This window comes from Quercus suber, unplaced genomic scaffold (assembly GCF_002906115.3).
Source record: "Quercus suber isolate HL8 unplaced genomic scaffold, Cork oak 2.0 scaffold_299, whole genome shotgun sequence".
Lineage (NCBI taxonomy): Eukaryota > Viridiplantae > Streptophyta > Magnoliopsida > Fagales > Fagaceae > Quercus > Quercus suber.
The window spans coordinates 250,654-275,066 of record NW_027069755.1 but is presented as its reverse complement, the minus strand read 5'-3'; the positions used below and the strand labels follow the sequence as shown (position 1 = coordinate 275,066).

Below are 24,413 nucleotides of genomic sequence, written 5' to 3'. Positions count from 1 at the left end.
AGTTGCTGTGATGGCATTGGCTGTACATGTGATAAAGGAAATTTCCTTGAGCTTGTACACTTTTTGGGGGATCACAATGAATCTATCAATGAAGTGTTGCAAAAAGCTCCGAAAAATTGCAAGCTTACCCACCCTGAAATTCAAGAAGATATTGTGAATGCAATTGCACACGAAACATCCAAAGCCATCATCAAGGATCTTGACAATGGGTTCTTTTCAATATTAGTTGATGAGTCACGTGATATCTCAGTGAAAGAACAAATGGCCCTCGTTCTTCGTTATGTGAATAAAGAAGGAATTATTATAGAGCGATTCCTTGGTATTGTACATGTAGCAAGTACTACCGCTTTGTTACTCAAACATGCTATTGAATGTTTACTTTGTGAACATAATTTGAGTTTATAAAACTACGTGAGCAAGGTTATGACGGGGCTAGTAATATGCAAGGTGATATCAATGGTCTCATAAATTTAATTTTGAAAGAGAACACGTCAACATTTTATGTCCATTGTTTTGCTCATCAACTTCAATTGACACTTGTTGCTGTTGCTAAAAATCACATTAACATTGCTGAATTTTTTTATGTGGTTAGTACTTTAGTAACTGTTGTTGGAGGTTCTTGTAAGAGACAAGATGCTCTTTGAGATACACAATTTGCCAAAATTAAAGAAGATTTAGAGAATGGTGTATGTAGAAGTGGGCAAGGTTTGAATCAAAAGACAAATCTTAAACGTCCTGGTGATACACATTTGGGATCATATTATGGGACTATTCTCAACTTGATTTTGATGTGCTCTGCTGTTGGTAATGTATTAGAGATTATTGAAGAAGATGGCCTCTCCGACCAAAAAGTTGAAGCTCGATCTATTATGAGGTCAATTCTCTCTTTTGAATTTGTTTTTGCTCTACACTTGATGAAAAATATTTTAGGGATCACAAATGAGTTGTCAATAGCATTACAAAAAAAAAAAAATTAAGATACAGTAAATGCTATGGATCTTGTTAAAGTGTCTAAGCAACGGTTGCAAGTGATGAGAGACGATGGATGGGCATCTTTATTGGCTGAAGTATCTTTATTTTGTACCTCACATGATATTCCTATCTTGGACATGGAAGCGATATTTGTAGCTAGTGGGAGGCTGCGATGCAACACCCAAAAAAATTCAAATTTACATCATTATTGTGTTGAGCTATTCTACATAGTCATAGATATGCAACTTCAAGAACTTAACAACCGCTTTTCTAAAGCGAATACCGATTTGTTACTTTGTATAGCTTGCTTGAATCCAAGTAATTCATTTGTGGCTTTCAATAAGGAAAAGTTGATATGTCTAGCTAAGTTCTATCCCTCTGATTTTCTTGGGACAGATATTTTGGCACTTGACTCTCAATTTCAGAATTACATTTTTGATATGTGCGGCAATGACTTCTTTTTAAAGCTTCAACGAGTTAGTGAACTTTCTAAAAAGTTAGTGAGCACAAGGAAACACGAGACTTATCCATTAGTCTATTTGCTTGTGAAGCTAGCTTTGACCCTTCCAGTTGCTACTGCAACAGTGGAAAGAAGTTTTTCAGCAATGAAATAAATAAAGAATGAATTGCGCAATCGAATGGGAGATCAATGGATGAATGATTGCTTGGTTGTGTATATTGAAAAAGATGTAGCTTGTAGCATTGATAATGAGACTATTATCCAACGATTTCAAAATATGAAAACTCGTAGAAAGCAATTGTAAATTTTATGTATTTGCGTATTTTTTTATTGTTGTTGTTGTCAATATATAAAATTTTCTTTTTATTAGATTGTGTAATTTATGCTTGTTGAGGAATACCCTAAAAAAATTTCCTGAAATCGCCACTGTTCATAAAGTAAAAGCTTGCATTCACCAAAATAAATAAATAAAGTAAAAGCTTGCATTAAAAAAAAATCAATGAAATATATAAAGAATGAATTGCGCAATCGAATGAGAGATCAATGGATGAATGATTGCTTGGTTGCGTATATTGAAAAAGATGTAGCTTGTAGCATTGATAATGAGACTATTATGCAACGATTTCAAAATATGAAAACTCGTAGAAAGCAATTGTAAATTTTATGTATTTGCGTATTTTTTTTATTGTTGTTGTTGTCAATATATAAAATTTTCTTTTTATTAGATTGTGTAATTTATGCTTATTGAGGAATACCCTAAAAAAATTTCCTAAAATCACTACTGTTCATAAAGTAAAAGCTTGCATTCACCAAAATAAATAAATAAAGTAAAAGCTTGCATAAAAAATATATATATATATATTAATTTGAGTGGGTATACATTGGGTGTGGCCCGTGTGGGTGGGTTACTGGGTTAGTGAATTTGTAGGCAATGTAGTTGTGTGGGTGGGGGCTAGCCAATAGCTATACACAGAGATCTCTTGCACTTGCGCAGTGATTATGACATTTTTCTCAACTTTTTTAGATTATAAAATATTATATACTCAACAGTTGAGTACTATCAAGCTATTATTTTATCAAGCTTTGTGCAGTGTACACTGTTACTGTGGAGTGTGATAGTGAGCAGATTGTACATGAGGTATTTTTAATGCATTTTATTGCCTAATAAAAAAATTTAAAAAAAATATTTTTTAATTTAAATATATAAATAAATATATTATATATTTAATTTTTTTTTACAAGTAAGAACTTTTTTTTATTTGAAACTTCCATCAATTATATCTATTGTTCAGTCAACTGCCCCTTTCAAAAGGCAAAACTAATATAAGTTAAAATAATATACCAATAGTTGAAGAGTTATAAACCTCTATGTGGCTATCAAAATTGTAGTATGTAGATAGTACTATTATCATTTATAAAAACTAAAACTAAAAATAAAATAAAATAATATTATAATATATGCAAGCTGTAAAGTGTACACCACAACAAGACAAATAGAAGGATGTGGAAGATTCAAAAGTCAAAAACATAAACTCAAGAGACATATATTAGACAAACACGCATATATCTTCCCCTTTTTCTCAATAGTTCTTTCAGCTGAAAGTTCCATGTTATTTCTATATTGGTCAAGCAAGAACGCGCATATACTATATAAGAGGAGCGAGTAAAGTAAGAAAGGGGGGGGGGGGAGAGCTCGGCCACGGGCCGAGGAGGATTCCCCAGCTGTAAATGGGTCTTAGTCTTTTTCAATAAAAAGAGAACTCATGCCTAGTGAAGGCCGGCGAGCACCTAAACCTTCGATCCACTCTTTAAAAATTCATTGTTGTGGGTTTATTGGGCCTTGAAAACCCATATTTTTTGGGTTACAAAAATGGATCCTACAATAAATATATTATATATATAATTTTTTTTACAAGGAAGAGCCTTCTTTTATTTTGAACTTGTGTAACAATCTATTGTTCAATCAATTGCCACTATCAAAAGGTAAAATTAATATAAGTTAAAATAATATAACAATAGTGGAAGATTTATAAACCTATACGTGGCTATCAAAGTTGTAGTATGTAGATAGTACTATTATCATTTATAAAAACTAAAACTAAAAATTAAATAAAATAAAATAATATTATAATATATGCAAGCTGTAAAGTGTAAACCACAACAAGACAAATAGAAGGTTATAGAAGATTCAAAAGTCAAAAACATAAACTCAAGAGACCATTAATTAATTTTATTAGACAAACACGCATATATCCTCCCCTTTTTCTCAGTATTTCTTTCAGCTGAAAGTTCCATGTTATTTCTATATTGGTCAAGCAAGAACGCGCATATATCTCAAACATAAACATTGAGAAATAAATAGCTCTACAGTCTTCACAGTAAGGTTGGATCTTAGAAGCCTAAGTGAAGTCTGGCTTCGGCTTAGGCAGTGACTGGGAGTGGAAAATTGGCAAGTTGTAGAGGCAAATGAACAATTCCAGGTTAGAGGCAGCAGCAGTAGCAAAGATGTGGGTTTCTTTTTTAAGTAAATGGGGGATATTTGAATTTACAAAGGATTTTTCTTTCTAGGGGATAATATTTGCTGATTTGGAATTTGTTGAAATTTTTGTTGATGTTTGTATAATTTTGGACAGGGTTTGGGCAATGAATGGGTTGGATATTTTTTGGTAAAGGGTTTTGTATGAATTAATTTTAAAATAATACAAACTATAGCTCCTAACTCAATTTTCAATGAAATTTCCCAACGTTAATCCTTAATTTAGATGATTATAGATTTTAAGACATGGCAAAACGGGTCAGACCCGTTTGACCCAACCCGTTTGACATGCAACTCGTTTGACTCGTAACCCGTTTGACCCGTTTAAAAATGACCCGTGTTGACCCGTGACCCGTTTTGACCCGCAACCCGATTGACCCAACCCGAACCCGAACTGACCCGACCCGCCCGTTTTGCCACGTCACCAACGTTGAGTAGATTGAGATTGAGGTGTAATTCTTATAAGATATTTAATTATTATTCTTCACTTAATATGTTATGTACTCCATTATAGTTTGTTATTCTTTACCTGTCACCTTCATTTTCTCTTTCTACTTTAAACAAATCAAAAATTATACCAAGATTAGCTTCTAGAAAACTAGAACAAGAGTTGCACCAAATTTAGGTATCAAGTGTTTAGTGGTAATTGGTAAGTGATAACAGTATCACCAATGAGAATCTAATCACAGTTAAGGAACTCAGAAACAATTGACAAATTGCATCTATTTTCAAAAAAAAAAAAACTTGTTTGAAAAATACAGGTCAACTCGACCCGTCCCGCGACCCGACTTGACCCGCAACCCGTTTGACCCGTTTAAAAATGACCCGTTTTGACCCGTGATCCGTTTTGACCCGCAACCCGATTGACCCGACCTGAACCAGACTCGACCCGCCCATTTTGCCATGTCTAATTTTAATCTTCCTTTCCAACTACATATTCACTAGAATCACTATTAATTGCAATGAATCACTTCAAATACTTTGAAATTTGTTTTGCAATCAGGCTATTTCATTCTACTTCACTGCTCAAAATCCAAAGCTAAATTTTTTTTTTTCCTAAGCCTTCTCTAAAAACAAATAAATAAAAATTAAATTTTAAGAGAAGCAAAAGATTATACCTATAAGTCAAAGAAATTTCTCAAACCAATCGGAATAAGAGATTGAAATTCTTCAAAGAAAAGCCAGAAAAAGAGACTGAACTTCTCCTCTGCTGCTCCTCCAATCACAATCTTTACCTCCTTCTCATCTCAATTTTTTTTTTTTTTCCTATCTTAAAAAACTTTTTTTTGTTGTTGATAGTTTCTGGTTGTTTGCGTGAGAGAAACTAAATTCTAAGCCAATATAGATAAGCTTCAAACTTGAGATACGAAGTCATGGATGGAGATAAAGTCGGAACTGAAAGGATATGGGAAAATAGTTCAACTTTCCCGCTCCCCAATTTTTTTCTCAAATAAAACTTCCCGCCACTAATATCCTGTCCCATGAAATAGAGTTTGTGCGGGAGAAGAAATAAAATAAAACACTAAATAATAGTAGTAATAATAATAATAATAATAATACAATAACTAATAAGTAATATTTTTTTTTTTTTAAAACGATAAGTAATACATTTTTAATAATGATTATCTCTACAAATATCTCTACAATATGGTTTATTTACAAAAGGACTAGAATTGAGTTTTTTAATAATGGGTTAATGGGTAAGAATTTTTTACGGACCAAAAAGCCCTCTCAAAAATCTTATTTGTGATGGCAAAATAATCCCTCGCAAATACTTGGTAAATGTGAATATTTATGACCAATAAGAAAAATATCACAATTATGTTTTATAGCCGTCACAAATACTAATATTTTGGAGGGACTAAAATATTAGTATTTTTCATGCCTGCATTATCTCATATTTTTTTCATGCTAACAAAATTTCAAGGTGATCAAAGATTAATAGGCATGTCATCAATCAATTTCTAAATTAAGTTTTTGTAGTTTAAAATAACCATAAAATGAGTTTAAAGATCAAATGGTAAATTACATCCGATTGCATAAAATTGGCATCATTTAAAAACATATAGAACATGTAATCAACGATTGGATTTCAAAATATATATTCAATAATAAGTTATTAGTGGTGTAACATTTGTTAGATTACATAGTGTAACTTGAACCAACCCTATATTTCTTAATTAATGTGAATTTTGAAAATGTACCGTTAGATTACATTATTTTCATATATTTTTCATGCTTACAAAATTTCAAGGTGATCAAGATAGCATGTCATCAATCAATTGTTTAAATCAAGTTTTTGTAGTTTAAAATAATGAATAAAGATGAGTTTAAAGATCAAATGTAAATTACATCCGATTAGCATGAAAATTGCATGCATGTTAAGAAATATAGACATGTAATCCAACGGTTGGATTTTCAAAATATGAAATCAATAATAAGTTATTGGGTGGTGTAACATTTTTAGAGTTACATCAAGTGTAACTTAAACCCAATCCTATATTTCTTAATTCAATGTGAATTTTGACAAATCTACCGTTAGATTACATTATCTTCATATATTTTTCATGCATTACAAAATTTCAAGGTGATCAAATATTAATAGCATGCATCAATCAATTGTCTAAATTCAAGTTTTTGTAGTTTAAAATAATGCATAAAATATGAGTTTAAAGATCAACATGGTAAATTACATCCGATTGCATGAAAATTGGCATGCATGTTAAGAAAATATAGAACTGTAATCCAACGTTGATTTTAAATATATATTCAATAATAAGTTATTGGTGGTGTACATTTGTTAGAGTTACATAGTGTAACTTGAACCCCTCCTATATTTCTTAATTCAATGTGAATTTTGACAAATCTACCGTTAGATTACATTATCTTCATATATTTTTCATGATTACAAAATTTCAAGGTGATCAAAGATTAATAGCCATGTCATCAATCAATTGTCTAAATTCAAGTTTTTATAGTTTAAAATAATGCATAAAATATGAGTTTAAAGATCACATTGTAAATTACATCCGATTGGCATGAAAATTGGCATGCATGTTAAGAACATATAGAATGTGTTATCCAACAGTTCGATTTTCAAAATATGCATTCAATTAGAAGTTATTGGGTGGTGTATCAATATTTAGAATTACATCAGGTGTAACTTGAACTCAACCTTATATTTCTTAATTCAATGTGCATTTTGACAAATCTACCGTTAGATTACATTATATTCACATATTTTTTGTGATTACAAAATTTCAAGGTGATTAAAGATTAACATGATCAAAGATTAATAGCCATATTATCAATCAATTGTCTAAATTCAAGTTTTTATAGTTTAAAATAATGCATAAAATATGAGTTAAAGATCACATGGTAAATTACATCCGATTGGCATGAAGATTGGCATGCATGTTAAGAACATATAGAGCGTGTAATCCAACAGTTCGATTTTCAAAATATGTATTCAATAATAAGTTATTGGATGGTGTATCATTTTTTAGAGTTACATCAAGTGTAATTTGAACCCGACCATATAGTTCTTAATTCAATATGAATTTTGACAAATTTACCGTTAAATTACGTTATCTTCATATATTTTTCATGATTACAAAATTTCAAGGTGATCGAAGATTAATAGCCATGTCATCGATCAATTGTCTAATTTAAGTTTTTGTAGTTTAAAATAATGCATAAATATAAGTTTAAAGATCACATGGTATATTACATCCGATTGTATGAAAATTGCATGCATTTTAAGAACATATAAAATGTGTTATCCAACAGTTCGATTTTCAAATATACATTCAATAAGAAATTATTGGGTGGTGTATCAATATTTAGAATTATATCAGGTGTAACTTGAACTCAACCTTCTATTTCTTAATTCAATGTGAATTTTGACAAATCTACCGTTAGATTACATTATATTCACATATTTTTCGTGATTACAAAATTTTAAGGTAATCAAAGATTAATATGATCAAAGATTAATAGTCATGTCATCAATCAATTGTCTAAATTCAAATTTTATAGTTTAAAATAATGTATAAAATATGAGTTTAAAGATCACATGGTAAATTATATCCGATTGACATGAAAATTGGCATGCATGTTAAGAACATATAGAGCGTGTAATCCAACAGTTCGATTTTCAAAATATGTATTTAATAATAAGTTATTGGGTGGTGTATCATTTTTAGAGTTACATCAAGTGTAACTTGAACTCGACCATATATTTCTTAATTCAATGTGAATTTTGACAAATCTACCGTTAAATTACGTTATCTTCATATATTTTTCATGATTTCAAAATTTCAAGGTGATCAAAGATTAATAGCCATGTTATCGATCAATTGTCTAAATTCAAATTTTTGTAGTTTAAAATAATGCGCAAAATATAAGTTTAAAGATCACATGGTATATTACATCTGATTGGCATGAAAATTAGCATGCATATTAAAAACATATAGAACGTGTAATCCAACAGTTCTATTTTCAAAATATGTATTCAATAATAAGTTATTGGATGGTGTATCATTTTTAGAGTTACATCAGGTGTAACTTGAACTCAAATCTATATTTCTTAATTCAATGTGAATTTTAATAAATCTACCGTTAGATTACACTATCTTCATATATTTTTCATGATTACAAAATTTCAAGGTGATTAAAAATTAATAGTCATGTCATCAATCAATTGTTTAAATTCAAATATTTGTAGTTTAAAATAATGCATAAAAGATGAGTTTATAGATCAAATGGTAAATTATATCCGATTGGCATGAAATTGGTATGCATGTTAAGACCATATAAAACGTGTAGTCCAACAATTGCATTTTCAAAATATGAATTCAATAATAAGTTATTGGGTGGTGTAACATTTTTTTTGAGTTATATCAGGTGTAACTTGAACCCAATCTTATATTTTTTAATTCGATGTGAATTTTGACAAATCTACCATTAAATTACATTATCTTCTTATATTTTTTATGCTTACAAAATTTTAAACTAATCAAAAATTAATAGCTATGTCACCAATCAATTGTCTTAATTCAAATTTAGTAGTTTAAAATAATGCATAAAATATGAGTTTATAGATCAAATGGTAAATTACATCCGATTGGCATGAAAATTGGCATGCATGTTTAGACCATATAGAACATGTAATCCGATGGTTGAATTTCAAAATATAAATTCAATAATGGTTGCTTTGGTCCCCATTCCTACCAATAACGGCGACGGGAGATCAAACTACTGTGATGCCACCACTCAGTTGAGAGATCCTCTCTCCCTTCCGGTGAACGCCTGAACCAGTGAACCAGGTTTTTCTCTCTCTTTTGCTCAATAAATTGGGTAAGTTCTCTTTATACGTGATTGACTAATGTGGTTTAACAGTAAACTAACAGATAGTTCTATTTGGCAGTTGTGTTAAGTTTAAGGAGCAAATTAGCTAAAATAAAAGTTGAGGGGTGTTTTGGCCACTACCTTAAAGTTGAAGGGGTGTTTGTGCATTTTTCGTATAAAATTTTACAAGCAAAGGGAATTTGCGTGCAATCATTTCACAAGCCACGTGGTCTTCTTGGACCATGGACTTCTTATATGCAGGCATTTCACAAGTCTTGTTTAATAATCACTTAAATTAAAAGGTATAGTTGAGAGAGAGGCATGAGGGGAGGAATCAAATAGTTCACGATAAAAATAAGATGTAGACATTCTTAAAGGAAAAATATAATTGGGGAAAAAAAACAGTATAGTTGAGTTGTGTTATTCTAGGTTATAAGGGTCCGTTTGGTACGTGTGTTTAAATAACAGTTTTCAACAGTTTTTGTGATTGGCTGACTTGTGTCCTATGTTGTCATTGGGGTGGATCTGGGCCAGAAGCCAAATGGGCACGTGCTGGGCCATTATACATTTCTTCGAAGGCCATATTCATCCCTTCCTAAAGCTGGGTTGGCCCATTCGTGTACTTCGTCCCTTGGGCTACCAAGTTGGGCTTGACCTTGGGTCACTGGGTTGGGCTAGGATAGCCTATGTAACGTACGTAATCAAAATTGAATATTGCTTTTGTTGGCCACATATATTCATTTTTTTTTTTAATAAAACATACATATTCAATTATTATTAAGCATCTGACCGTGGCTTTTAAAAAACAAAGGAATTGACCAAAATGTTAATTATGTACTATTATAAAAGGGAGTCAATTTCGTACTGGATGTTGTTTTGGTTTGGTCAAAGAACAACATAACTCAGTATCGGTGTGTATCGGTGTGCTGTTTCAGAGTTACACGCCAGATATAGATATATATATATATATAGTGAATGATATAAAAATAATAATAAGTATTGATTTGAATTAATGAATTTAGTATAGAGTTTTATAAAATTCCAATAAAATTATAAGCTTTGTTTGAAAAAAAAAAAAANACCCCTAAAACCTATAAAATGAAAAAAAAAAAATGGCCCTAAAACCTATATGATGATAAAAATACACCCTAAACCTAAAAATGACCAAAATACCCCTAAATGACCAAAATACTCAATTTTATAATTTTGGGCTATTTTGGTCATTTTTTAGGTTTTGGGGTTATTTTTCTTATTTTATAAGTTTCAAGGGTATTTTGGTCATTTTTTAAGGTTTCAAGGGTATTTTCAATTATTTTTAGGTTTAGGGGTGTATTTTGGTAATTTTCATATTTCGAGGGTATTTTGGTCATTTATAGGTTTTATGGGTATTCTTGTAATTTTTAGGTTTGGGGAGTATTTCGGTTATTTTTTAGGTTTAGGACGTATTTTTGTCATTTTTAAGTTTCGGAGGGTATTTTGGTCATTTTAAAGATTTCGGGGGGTATTTTGATAATTTTTTAGGTTTATGGGGTATTTTGGTAATTTTTTAATTTTTGGGGATTTTGGTATTTTGGTAATGTTTTAAGGTTTAGGGGTATTTTGGTAATTTTATGATTTTAAAGGTATTTCGGTCATTTTTTAGGTTTAAGGTGCATTTCGGTAATTTTAGAGGATTTTAGGAGCACCTTGGTTATTTGCAAGTTTTAGGGGGCAATTGGGTAATTTTGATTATTGGGTAATTGGGTGGGTTGAGCTTTACCTATAATAATTTGGTTGAGTTAGGTTTGGGTTAGATTTATTTAATTAAATGGGTAATAATGGGTAAATGGGTAATATCCAAACCATATCCAAACTGTTTGCACCGAATAATGGGTTAATGGGTAAGAATTTTTTACGGATCCAAAAAGCCCTCTCACAAAATCTTATTTGTGATGGCAAAATAAATCCCTCGCAAATACTTGGTAAAATGTGAAATATTTATGACCAATAAGAAAAACTATCACAATTATGTTTTATAGCCGTCACAAATACTAATATTTTGGAGGGACCTAAAATATTAGTATTTTTCATGCCTGCATTATCTTCATATTTTTTTTCATGCTAACAAAATTTCAAGGTGATCAAAGATTAATAGGCATGTCATCAATCAATTGTCTAAATTCAAGTTTTTGTAGTTTAAAATAACACATAAAAGATGAGTTTAAAGATCAAATGGTAAATTACATCCGATTGGCTTAAAAATTGGCATACATGTTAAAAACATATAGAACATGTAATCCAACAGTTGGATTTACAAATATATATTCAATAATAAGTTATTAGGTGGTGTAACATTTGTTAGAGTTACATCAAGTGTAACTTGAACCAACCTTATATTTCTTAATTTAATGTGAATTTTGACAAATGTACCGTTAGATTACATTATCTTCATATATTTTTCATGCTTACAAAATTTCAAGGTGATCTGGCATGTCATCAATCAATTGTTAAATTCAAGTTTTTATAGTTTAAAATAATGCATAAAGATGAGTTTAAAGATCAAATTGTAAATTACATCTGATTAGCATGAAAATTGGCATGCATGTTAAGAACATATAGACCATGTAATCCAACAGTTCGATTTTCAAAATATGATATTCAATAATAAGTTATTGGGTGGTAACATTTTTAGAGTTACATCAAGTGTAACTTGAACCCAACCCTATATTTCTTAATTCATGTGAATTTTGACAAATCTACCGTTAGATTACATTATCTTTATATATTTTTCATGATTAAAAATTTCAAGGTATCAAATATTAATAGCCATGTTATCAATTCAATTGTCTAAATTCAAGTTTTTTAGTTTAAAATAATGCATAAAATATGAGTTTAAAGATACATTGTAAATTACATCCGATTGGCATGAAAATTAGCATGCATGTTAAGAACATATAGAACGTGTAATCCAGTTCGATTTTCAAAATATTATTCAATAAAAGTTATTGGGTGTGTATCATTTTTAGAGTTACATCAGGTGTAACTTGACTCCAACCTATATTTCTTATTCAATGTGAATTTTGACAAATCTACTTAGATTACATATCTTCATATATTTTTCATGATTACAAAATTTCAAGTGATCAAGATTAATAGCCTTGTCATCAATTAATTGTCTAAATTCAATTTTTGTAGTTTAAAATAATGCATAAAATGAGTTTAAGATCACATGGTAAATTATATCCGATTGGCATGAAAATTGGCATGCATGTTAAGAACATATAGAACGTGTAATCAACAGTTGATTTTCAAAATATGATTCAATAATAAGTTATTGGGTGGTGTATCATTTTTTAGAGTTGAACTCAACTCTATTTTTTCATTTTATAGGTTTTAGGGGTATTTTAGTCATTTTATGGGTTTTAGGGGGGGCATTTTGGTCTTTTTTTTTTTTTTTTTAGGATTAGGGATATTTTGGTAATTTTCAAGCATCAATGCTATTTCGGTTAGTTTTTAGGTTTCAGAGGTATTTCGGTTATTTTTTAGGTTTAGGGGTTATTTTGGTAATTTTATTTTTGTTTTAGGAGTATTTTGGCCAAATTTTAGGTTTAGGGGGTATTTTGGTCATTTTTAAAGTTTCGTGTGTACTTTGGTCATTTTTTAGGATTTGGGTGTTTCGGTCATTTATTAGGTTTAGGGGATATTTTGGTAATTTGTAGTGGTTTTTGAGCATATTTGGTGATTTGGGGGTATTTTGGTCATTTTTGATGTTATTTCATGGGTATTTTGCTCATTTTAGTGATTTTGGGATATTTTGGTCATTTTAGTGGGTTTTTAGCATAATTGGTGATTTTAGAGATTGTAGGAGTATTTTGGTCATTTTAAAGGTTTCATGGGTATTTTGCTTATTTTAGTGGCTTTTGAGCATATTTGGTGATTTTATAAAAATCGGCTTTAGGTAAGGTATGGATATCTATGGATAAACAGATGGGGGAAAAATTAGATATGGATACTAATTGGGTAAGGAAATCGAATATCTATGGATAAATTAATTGGGTTGGGTATATATGGGTATACCCTGCCCATAGCCATTCTTAATTATTTGTAAATAATAGGTGGCAAACACTTATTTCGTCACCAAAAACACCTCCATCTTAATATTGGATGATGAATTTGGAATTTCATCACCTCCAGTTAGTCTTTGGTCAAACAATAGGTGACGAAAATTTATTTCGTCACCAAAAACATCTACATCCTAATATTGGGTGACGAATTTAGAATTTCGTCACCTCTGGTAAGTCTTTGGTGACAGGAATATTTCGTCACCTTAGGTTTGCCTTTTTTTTCATGACCTATAGTGGAGGTACTACAACTAAAACCATATAAAACAATAAAAATAACAATGAAGATAGTGGAGGTACTCCTTTTGAGAGAACAAAAAAGAAAACAAAGATGTCCACTTATATTAGAAGTTAAAACAACTTTCAATGAACTTGTGTGTAGCAAAGATTATTTAATTGTAAGGGATTGCGGCCCATCAGCTGTGAACTTGTTCTCATCTCAGCCCATCAAAAGTTATGCTTTTTGCTTTTCCACGGTGTTCCTTAAAAGCAAACAAAAAAGCCCCAGCAAAAAGATAAAGAAGAAAGGAGAAAATACAGAAGCCAGGGTTTTTTATCATAAAAAAAAAATATGGAAACCCTAACTTTAACTATTCTAACACTAGATCTAGCAGGAAACCGACGGTTTGGCAGGAGGAGAAAAGGTATGTCACCACGGTGGTGTCGTCGGTCTCGAGGAGGTTGAGCTCTGCAAACAATTGGAGAGTGGCGAAGATCGGTCTAGCAATGAAGAAAGTGACGATTTTGAGAAGAGGCGAGTCGTTGGACTCAAAGATCAAGAGCGAGTCTAGGAAGGAAGCTTTCTGCTTTTTTCCCCTATTCTCAATCTAAACAAAGCGTTTTCTCTCGGTTCAGTGATAGAAAAAAAATCAATTTATAACAAAGCCTAAGGTGAAACATAAAGTTTAGCTTTAATCAATAGTTTTGTGCTTTTATATGTTCTGTTATTGCTTAGAATTTCAAAAATGGATAACGGAGATTGAATTTTGCCCATTAAATTGAAACAATTAAAAACTTTTGGTCTTTAATTGATTAAATGAAAAACTTTAGATCTAAAATGAAACATGGTAAATTTGGTAAGATTAAATACCCTCATCAATTTTTATCTAATTTCCCCCTTTTATTTTGTATATACTACACTAATTGTTTAATTGAACTGAAAGCTACTTAAAAAAAAGGTTGAAAGTTGAACAAATCATTATGAAAAAGCATTATATACTTCACGTTTCTACCACGCATGATTATGTGATATAATGGTCCATTTGGACTAAAGTGGAAGGAAGAGGAGTAAAGTAGAATTGGTATAGGTGATGATCAAATCTCAGATTTCTTATTTAAATACAAAAGTCATTTTATCAGTTGAACTAACTAGAACGTACAAAAATAAAATATAAAAATAAATAAAACTAAATAGCTACAATGAGAGAGAGAAATTTAAACTCTAGACGTCTTGAACTAAAAAACTCTTGGGTACGACATAGGGAAGAATTTCATATAGGGTTCGTTTGGATACAACTTATTGTTGCTAAAAAATTATTGTTGCTGAAAAGACTATAGTAAAATAATTTTTAAATGTGTAAATAGTACCGTGGAACCCATTTTTAATATTTTTTAATGCGTAAAAAGTGCTGCTACAGTCATGAACAATGCGCTATAGTATGTGAATAGTGATAAATGTCTCATGCATAGTGATTTTACTGTTACCGAAATGTGAAATAGGAAAACGCAACGCCACATTCAATGAGAAGAAGTGCTATCCAAACCGGCACAAAATTATATTTTTGAATTCATTGTGGTTAATGTCTACTTCTTTTTTTTTTTTTTTTTAATTTCTTTTTTGTTTTGTTTTTTTGTACAATATTTTTAACTTTACTTCTCATACAATAATTTCAACAAGCGTTTCGATGTAAGAAATCTTGCCATGCATGAATTGTAACAAATATGAGTTAACTATGGTATGGACCAAACATTCTTAAGAATTACATATCACGAGTAAAAAAAAAAAAAAAAAAAATTACATCATAGATAGAACACCATAGCATGAAGTGAGAACAACAAAAAGAGACCGACAAGAATAACATACCACATGCCTCGGTAGTCAGATGCCTTCGAAGTTATTGGTTCTAGAAAACCAATAAGATTATTTCAACCCAAGTATATATACTTAATTATATAGGTCACACCGTTGACTATATCTTAAACATTCCCTAATGAGGACAAAGTCAAGATATATGAATAGGTAATGGGTGCTTCAATTATTTCAATGTTTTTTTTTTTGAGAAACCAATTATGTCAACGTAAGGATAATTTGTGCAACAGGAAGACTGCACAATGGTATTGAAGTGGTCCAATTTGATTGCCTTTCTAATGTGTATAGACGAGTAGGGGTAGAATTGTTCAAGCATTACACAAGAAATTGAGAATGGTTGAAGAATTACCGAGTCTTATATGCTCCATTTGTGAAATACAAAGACCAGTTCACCCAAGCAAGAATACGCAGAGTACTAGTTATACCATAAGATAGAGATAGCATAAGCACAAAAAATGATGAAAGGTGTTCCTTACCTTGTTACTGTGGTCATTTTGGCTTTGGCATTTTCTCTTGCTTCTGCTTATGACCCTAGTCCATTGGCTTTGGCATTTTCTCTTACCTGCTCTCTTCGTTTTTTTTTTTTAATATTTATTTTATTTTATTTTATATTTTGATGAACTACAAAGCTACGTGCCTGCTCATTATTAGAAGTACGTAGTAGTGTTATTATCACCTGCGTTATTTTGAGATCATTTTAATGAAGTTCTACACATTGATGAAATTGTTATCATCACCTAAATTATATCATCTACGTTAGATTTTTTTCCCCCCTATATGACATGTTATTGTCCATTTTTACAGAACTGTCTTCTTTGCGACAATAACAATGTTTTCTTTGTGTAGTATTTGTGAATGGAAAATTTTGCAAGGACCCCGCATATGTCATAGCAAGCGATTTTTTCTTTCCTGGAGTCAATATTCCTGGAAACATAGCTGCAAATAAACTTGGATCAAGTGTCAATCTTGTGAACGTTGATAAATTACCAGGTCTCAACACTCTTGGCATATCTTTGGCTCGTCTCGACTTTGCCCCATATGGCTTGAATCCTCCTCACATTCACCCACGTGGCACTGAGCTTTTGGTAGTCATGGAGGGTACTCTTTTGGTTGGACTTGTCACATCCAACCCAAACAAACTCTTTACCAAAGTTCTAAATAAGGGAGATGTCTTTGTATTCCCGATTGGTATCATTCACTTCCATTTCAACATAGGGCAAACCAATGCTGTTGCATTTGCTGGTCTCAGCAGTCAAAATCCTGGGTTAATCACCATAGCAAATGCAATCTTTGGATCTAATCCTCCAATCAATACTGATGTTCTCGCTAAGGCCTTCCAGTTAGACAAGAATGTTGTTGATTATCTTCAAAAACAATTCTAGTCAAACAACAATTGGTAAAATTATTTGTAATAGGAATGATGACCATTACAAAGCAGAGTTTGACTAAAGTTTACCTTGATTCCTTATATGTAATTTCATAAAAATAATTAGTATCAAATAAAATTGTCTTATGATTTTTTTTTTTTTTTTAATGTGTCATGGTGTCCAAGTAAATGCTGAGGAATTACTGCATTACTAAATCTTGAATATACATTGGATTCACTACGATTAAAATCACAAGTACCTATTAAACTGACAAAAATTGTATTAATAGCTACTTTAGAAAAAAGGCGAAAACGCTATTTTGGTCCTTACATTTTGGGGTCACAGTCAATTTGGTGCTTATATTTTTGTAGCAGTTGATTTGGTCCCTATTATTTTCAACACTTGTAGTCAATTTCGTCTTTGCTGTTATCTCACTAACGAAATATGCCTACATGGCAAATAGATTGTACACTTGAACAAAAAAGAAAAATCATATGCCATAAAAAAAAATCACAAAAAAAAAAAAAAAAAGAGAATAGAAGAACCTGAACCCGAAATAATAATGAACCCAGAAAAATTAATTTCTTAAATTAAAATTAGAATTGAATATTTGAGGTCAGAAAATATCAATTTTATTGGGTTTGCTGGTAACTCGTAGCTTCTTGGATTGACTTTGCAAACTGTTGTAATTTAAAAAATAAGAAGGAAAAAAGCAAAATTATCCGAAAAGGAAATATGAAAAAACGGTAAAAATCAAAGAGAGCACTAGTCAAATAGATTAAGGGGTTGCACAAATTTCAGTGGAAATGGTTAATTTTCAAAAAGAAATATTTGCAATTGATGAAAGAAGTAAGATTTTAAGCAAAACCAAAGCAAGAAAATCCAAATCAGAACAAAATGCCCACAGCATGTAGCTGAGTAATGCATCTTTGACATAACTGAGTTTATTTGCTTAACTTTGTGGACCTACACTTTCCCATCTCATAAATTAACAACAACAAAAAGGTAAGGTTTCATCAATCTAATGGACGGAGGGATTCAAAACATTGCATCAAATGGTTTTCATCTTCCTAGTTTATGGTTCAATTTGGCAAGGTGGCTTCCAAGGCAAAGGTTTTGTTTTGGTCAAAGTGGGTATGGGTGAATCAAAAGAGAAAAGAGTTGGGGGGAGAGAGAGAGAAAAAAAAAAGAAGAGGAATAACACAGGGCACGTTTTTGTAAGAAAAGGAATATTCTACTGAATCGTGAATCGTTGTACATTTCAATTTGAATTATTGTTGCGCTTGGATTTCTGGGTTATTTTTGTGTTTAGGAGAGTTGGTGATTGGTGAATATGATTTTTGTGTTTTTGTGTTGGTGTGTTTGGTTGCTACAAAAATGCCAGAAAATTAATTAATTAAAATTATTTCTTAAATTTAAATGTTGATTTGGCATTATTTAAATGTTAAATAAATTTGTTTAATATTATTTTACTTGCCACATAAGCTTAAGTGTACCAAGAGTACAATCCTTTTGCCATGTAGGCATATTCCATTATAGAGATAACAACAAGGACTAAATTGACTGTAAGTTGAAAATAATAGGAACCAAATTGATTGCTATAAAAATGTTGGGACTAAATTGATTGTGACCCCAAAATATAGGGACCAAAATAGTGTTTTCACTTTAAAAAAAAAAAAGTTGAAAGTTCAACAATTCATTGTGAAAAAGCATTATATCTTTCACATTTCTACCCTGCATGATTAGTGTGTGACAGTAATGGAGAAACAATTGCGCCTAAATTTAAGCTATATTGATTGTTGATTACTCAGGAATTTTTTTTTTTTTGAGAAACAAACAAACACATATAAGGTTGAGAGTTCAAAGTACTTCTAACACAAAGACACATATGAAAAGAACTTACTGTTAGGTTCTATATGTGTATATGATAATTGGTAAAAATGTGACCACAAACTTTTCTATGTATAGATCATAATGTCTATAAGATGGATTAGACAATGCTCAAGAAATTGCCAAGATAATGTACAAGAACATGAAATAGTAGATTCAAGGAATCAAAATATGGCAGTTTCAATCAATTGAAGCTGTTATTTGACCAATCGAATGTCGATTCTACAAATTTTGTTTTTCAGTCCATTAAGTCAAGCAAGTGATTAGGTTTTCAATCCAGTTTCAATTAATACTTAAGGGAAACCCTAATACACATTTTTAGGACTTGGAGAGCTACTTTTTTGAGATCTGAAGGGTTTTGTGCCTTCTACTAGAGATCACACTCACACACTTAGTATTGTTGGAATCAAGTAGCAACCCAAGCTTCAGCAATCAAGTGTACGTGAGATCTAAAGTGTGAATTGGAGGTTCATGTTGGAACAGATCTATATCAGAGATGTCTGTGGGATTCAAAGCTAAGTTTCTTAGCTTTATTTATGTTTACTATGAATTGATTTTTTGACTGTAAATCTCTATCTAATAGTGGATTGTTCTTCTTAGGATTAATCCCCCAAGTTTTTCCTTTGGAACAAATTATTTTATAAGATTTCCTGAGTCATCATATTTTTTGTTATTTATTTTTTCACCGTGCATGATATATTTGATTATTTCTTTAACCTAAGGCTTGCATAATTAATCTAATTAACAACTTGTACTTAAAATTGGTTAAACACTTTTTTTTTAGAGGTCTAAGGGTTCGTTTGTATACTGCTTATTTTGTTGAAAACAGTATAGCAAAATAATTTTTAAATGTGAGAATAGTGTCATAGGACCCATTTTTAGTGAAGGTTATGTTAAAAAAAAGGAGGTTTGTGGGTCTCATGAACAGTGCACGGGACCCACTGTCAAACCACCACTGCCATAGAAACACGCTTCCAAAAAAAAAAAAAAAAAGACAAACGCAGACATGGGAATAGCTGTATCCAAACGAGTACTAAATCTAACAATTACTTGTTAAGATAATGGAAAATTTGTCATCAATTTGTTGTGTAGATAGTGGAGTTATTTATAGTGCACTTATGCAAAATAGAAATAGAATATATAACCATCTAGAGAAAACAAAAATATGGAACATTAATTGCATTGACAACTTTTTTTCTATTGACAAAAACTTGTCTTTTTTATATATGTATATGTGTGTGTGTATATATATATATATATAATTGTTAGCATTTATTCTACATAAACTTGTCCTTTTTATTGTTGAGTTTTTTTTTTTTATTTTTTTTTTAAGAGGATTTTTATTGCTAAGTTGACTAATCTAAAAAAGTCATGTTTTCCAAAGAGCTCCTAATAAATAAGAAAATAATTATCTTTATTTGAAATGGACCTGTTAGGTTATAAATTGACTTCGGTTAATTAATTCAATTAGCCAAGTTGATTAATTATTTAAATTTCAAGCAAATAATGTGGAGGCACAATCAAATCAACCAAACTAAATTAGATGTAGTGGAAAATAGATTTGATCATGATAAGGAAAATCTTTGTAGGAAAAACCTCATCGAGTGAATTTTAGGTTACCACTCTCGAAAAATCCACTAATAAAAAAACGAGCAGTTGCAACTTACAAGTATAACAAATCTTACCCCACTAGTCTATCCAAAATACCCAACCTATAGTTGAACCTACTGACCTATACCAGTATTAGCTCCAAACCCAACTGGACTTGTTCTTGTAGAGACTTTCCATTGCGTGGATCCTAGTACGTGACTAACAAAACAACAACTTGATTGTTGTTGTTTCATGCAGAGTTCTTCAATATCCAAACTTATTGATCTAGAAGCAGCTTGGTAAATAAACCTAACGTGCACAAAAATTCGAAGTAGCTCTTGTAAAGCAGGTATCTCAATATGAGTCTCTGTGTCTCTGAAAAAGGCTATAAAATATTGCTTTTATATCCCCTAGAAACCTAGAGCTGAAAACCCAAGAAAAGCCTAGTCATCATGGGACCGAAAATAGATCTAGAATTTTTTAAATTCACAAATCTCGATAGATCAAGATGTATCAAGGTTCATTTAATCTTAATAGATTGAAGGTATAGAGCCAGGTGTTGAGATCTTCTGTTCCATCTTTTCTTGTATTGTTTCTTGAGTATTTTTTATGTCTTCAATAATATCACTTGTTACCACTTGTAAAAATACATCATCATGTTCATGATGTTCTTGAACACACTAGAACAAATATATAAATACAAATAAAATGCGTTTTATCAAAAGACATGCCAATTACATAAAATGTGACCTTAACTGGAACAATTTCATGGTTCAATTAAAGGGATACATAATATGACGTCATTTAAAATGGATCCATTTCAAGTTTTCGCTTGAATATTATAAATCGAAACTAGTCACGGTTCCGTGTTATGCACAGAATAATTTCACTCAATTATGTTTTTGAATTCATTGTGGTTTATGTCTAACTTTTTTTTTTTTTTTAAACAATGTTTTTAACTTTACTTCTCGTGCAACAGCTTCAATAAGCGTTTCGATGTAAGAGATGTTGCCATGAATTGTAACAAATATGATTTAACTATGGTGTTGACCAAACATTCATAAGAATTACATCATAGAACACCATAGCATGAAATGAGAACAACAAAAAGGGACCGACAAGAGTATATATATATCTCATGCCTTGGTAGTCAAATGCCACGGTAGTTATTGGTTCTAGAAAACCATTAAGTGTGCTTTTGGATATCGTCTATTTTACTAAAAGCTGAAAACAATAAAAAAAATAATTTCTAGTTACTATTCACACACAAAAATACTGTTCATTTGCCTTAATGCACTGTTCATGTTTCATGAACAGTGCAAGACGCACTGGAAAAAAAAAAAAAAAGTGAAAAGCACAGACTTCCTGGACGCAAACACCAATCCAAACAGAGCTTAAATCTAAAAAACAACTAAAACATATTAAGTAATTAGTACCCACCAGATAAGATGAGGTCAATAAGATTAGTTCAACAAAAGCATACTTAATTATATGGGTCACACCATTGACAATTAAACATTCCCTAATGAGCATAGAGTCAAGATATATGCATGGGTTCTTCAATTATTTAAATGTTAAATATACTAAGAACGTAAGGTTAATTTGTGGTTCATCAGCCAAAGCAACACCAAAGCTGCACAATGGCATTGAAGTGGTCCAGTTTGATTGCTTTTCAAATGTGTACAGAGTAGTAGTGGTTAAAGAATGGTTCAGCCATTAAATAAGATTTTTTTTTTTTTTTTTTTGACAGGCATTAAAATAAGAAATTAAGAACGGTTGAAGTATTACCAAGTCTTATATGCACCGTTTGTGAAAAGTATGACATGTCCACCGACTCCTCTCTATAAGTAGACATATCCCCATATGCTTTGTTCCCATCCCTCACCCAAGGAAGAATACGCAGAGTACTAGTTATACCACAAGATAGAGATAGCATATCCTCAAATATGATGAAAGGTGTTCCTTACCTTTTTACTGTGGCCATTTTGGCTTTGGCAACCACCCTTGTTTCAGCTTATGACCCTAGTCCTTTGCAAGACTTTTGTGTCGCAATTAACAACACCGATTCTGCTGGTATGTACATGGTCCCTCCTACTTTTTTATTTATTTATTTATTTTTATTTTTTTTGACGAGCTGGAAGTCTACATGCCCGCTCATTATTAGCAGAACGTAGTAGTGTCGTAATCACCTACGTTCTTTCAAGATCATTTTCATGAAGTTCAACACATTAATGAAATTATTATCATCACCTACGTTATATCATCTACATTAGATTGTTTTTTGCCTACAAGACATGCTATTGTCCACAGTTACAGAACTTTCTTATTTGTGACAATAACAAACTTTTCTCTGTGTAGTATTTGTGAATGGAAAATTTTGCAAGGACCCAGCAACTGTCACAGCCAATGAGTTGGGATACAAGGGTGAGCAAGAGACCCTCCATGCCTAATCTACCCTCTGTACCTAAGCCCTCCAAGCTCCTACTCTAACAAGGCTTGTCGGAATCGTGTCTTGTCTAGTTCTCCGGATCCCGCAACAAGCTCTATGTTGCATTTGCCATTCTAGGCTTCTTCCAATGCTTCCCAGTAGCACCAAAACTTCACTTGACACTCTCAAAGGGTGTGGTAAGTGTTTGAGCTATTAACCTCTTAGTGGTATGAAAATGAAGAGGTAGGAGATTAGGAAAATCCCAAAATAAATGTGTAGAGGATTGTGGGTATAACAATCTCTAACTCTCAAGGTGTTTGGTTAGGGTTTTCTCTCAGAAGCTCTCTATGACATTTGTGGGTAATGTGTGTATAAACAGTGTAGGCACAGAAAGTGTGTATCAGACTGGACAAGTTGGTAGAACAGAATGCCTCACGGGTGTTTTGCGAGAAGGCCTTACCCACGAGATACTCGCGAGGCACAATTGTCTCCATCTGACCTGACTCTTCGCATTCCAGCATGTGTGGGGCGCATGAGTCATTTTGCGGGTAGCTAAGTCGCGATACACAAGCGAGAAATCTTCAGTCTTCAAATGCTTGAATCTTCATACGCTCTCTCTCTATCACACAACCCTTACAATGAAATCCCACAATAAATACAGGGTATAACAGATTGAATATAATTACAATCAAATTTGGCATGGAATATAAGCCAACAAAACAAATAGTTGTAAATAACAATTTTACATAATATATTCTTTGGGAATTCACTAACACGTAACATCAAACATGGTTGTGTCATTCAGTACTTGTTGTTTACTTTACATCTAGATCATAGATTAATCCTGGAATGTTGTTCTTGTCCAACAAATATCACTTTCTATCTCTTTCAAAAAATTATTTTGCACGATGGAAGCAATGAGAATTCGTCTGTAATATTCTGTTAAAAATCTTCGATCTTAAACGAAATGCACCAAAAATATAGGGTCAACATAAAGAGAGAACAAAAAAAGGTAAACGTCAACAATATAAAAACATTAAAAATCTAACTAAACCATTAAGAAGTATTTAGTACCCATCAATCAAGATAAAGTCAATAAAATGATGCAAGATAAGAAAATAAGATAATAAGTTTAAAACATTCGACTTAAAGAGTTTACGCCACGCATTGCAATGAGGATACATACAACATGCATGGAAGCTTCAGTCATTTCATTTTTAAATATACCATCAACATATATAAGGCGCATTATTTGGTTGGCCAAAAAACAGTATGAAAACTATACAATAGCGTTGAAGTGGTCAGGCTTCATTGGTTTTTAAACCAATATATAGTTTGAATAAAGTTTACATTGTTTCCCTTGATGTAATGCCATAGAAATAATTATTATCAAATAAAATAATTTGTTATGATTTTTTTTTTCTATGCGAGTCATTGTGTCATAGGAAAGGCAGAGCAATTAACTAGCACCTATTCTATGTCAAACATTCCATTGAAGCAACATTTTTGGGTGTTGCAATTGTAAGAGTATTGGGCTTCTACAACACTATGTGTTCATACCGAGGTAACATGGAAAGAATTATACAAAGGAGAAAAACATAATACGTAAGGGGTTAAATATTGTGGACCTTT

General features: G+C 31.4%; 1 protein-coding gene across 1 annotated transcript; it reads left to right on the top strand.

Annotated features, from left to right (window-relative positions):
* The first annotated feature begins 15,961 nt into the window (after nucleotides 1-15,961).
* LOC112011012 (germin-like protein subfamily 1 member 7) lies at nucleotides 15,962-16,888 on the top strand. The gene is made up of 2 exons (XM_024043388.2): nucleotides 15,962-16,079; nucleotides 16,353-16,888. Exons 1-2 carry the CDS (start codon nucleotides 15,962-15,964, stop codon nucleotides 16,886-16,888), a joined length of 654 nt encoding a protein of 217 aa, XP_023899156.2.
* Nucleotides 16,889-24,413: the final 7,525 nt, after the last annotated feature.

What these genes read in the sequence shown, in the direction of transcription:
- LOC112011012 (XM_024043388.2), top strand. Translation starts at nt 15,962, where the DNA reads ATGATGAAAGGTGTTCCTTACCTTGTTACTGTGGTCATTTTGGCTTTG. An exon ending in TTCTCTTACCTGCTCTCTTC is followed by an intron (nt 16,080 to 16,352) that starts GTTTTTTTTTTT and finishes TTCTTTGTGTAG; the next exon opens with TATTTGTGAATGGAAAATTT.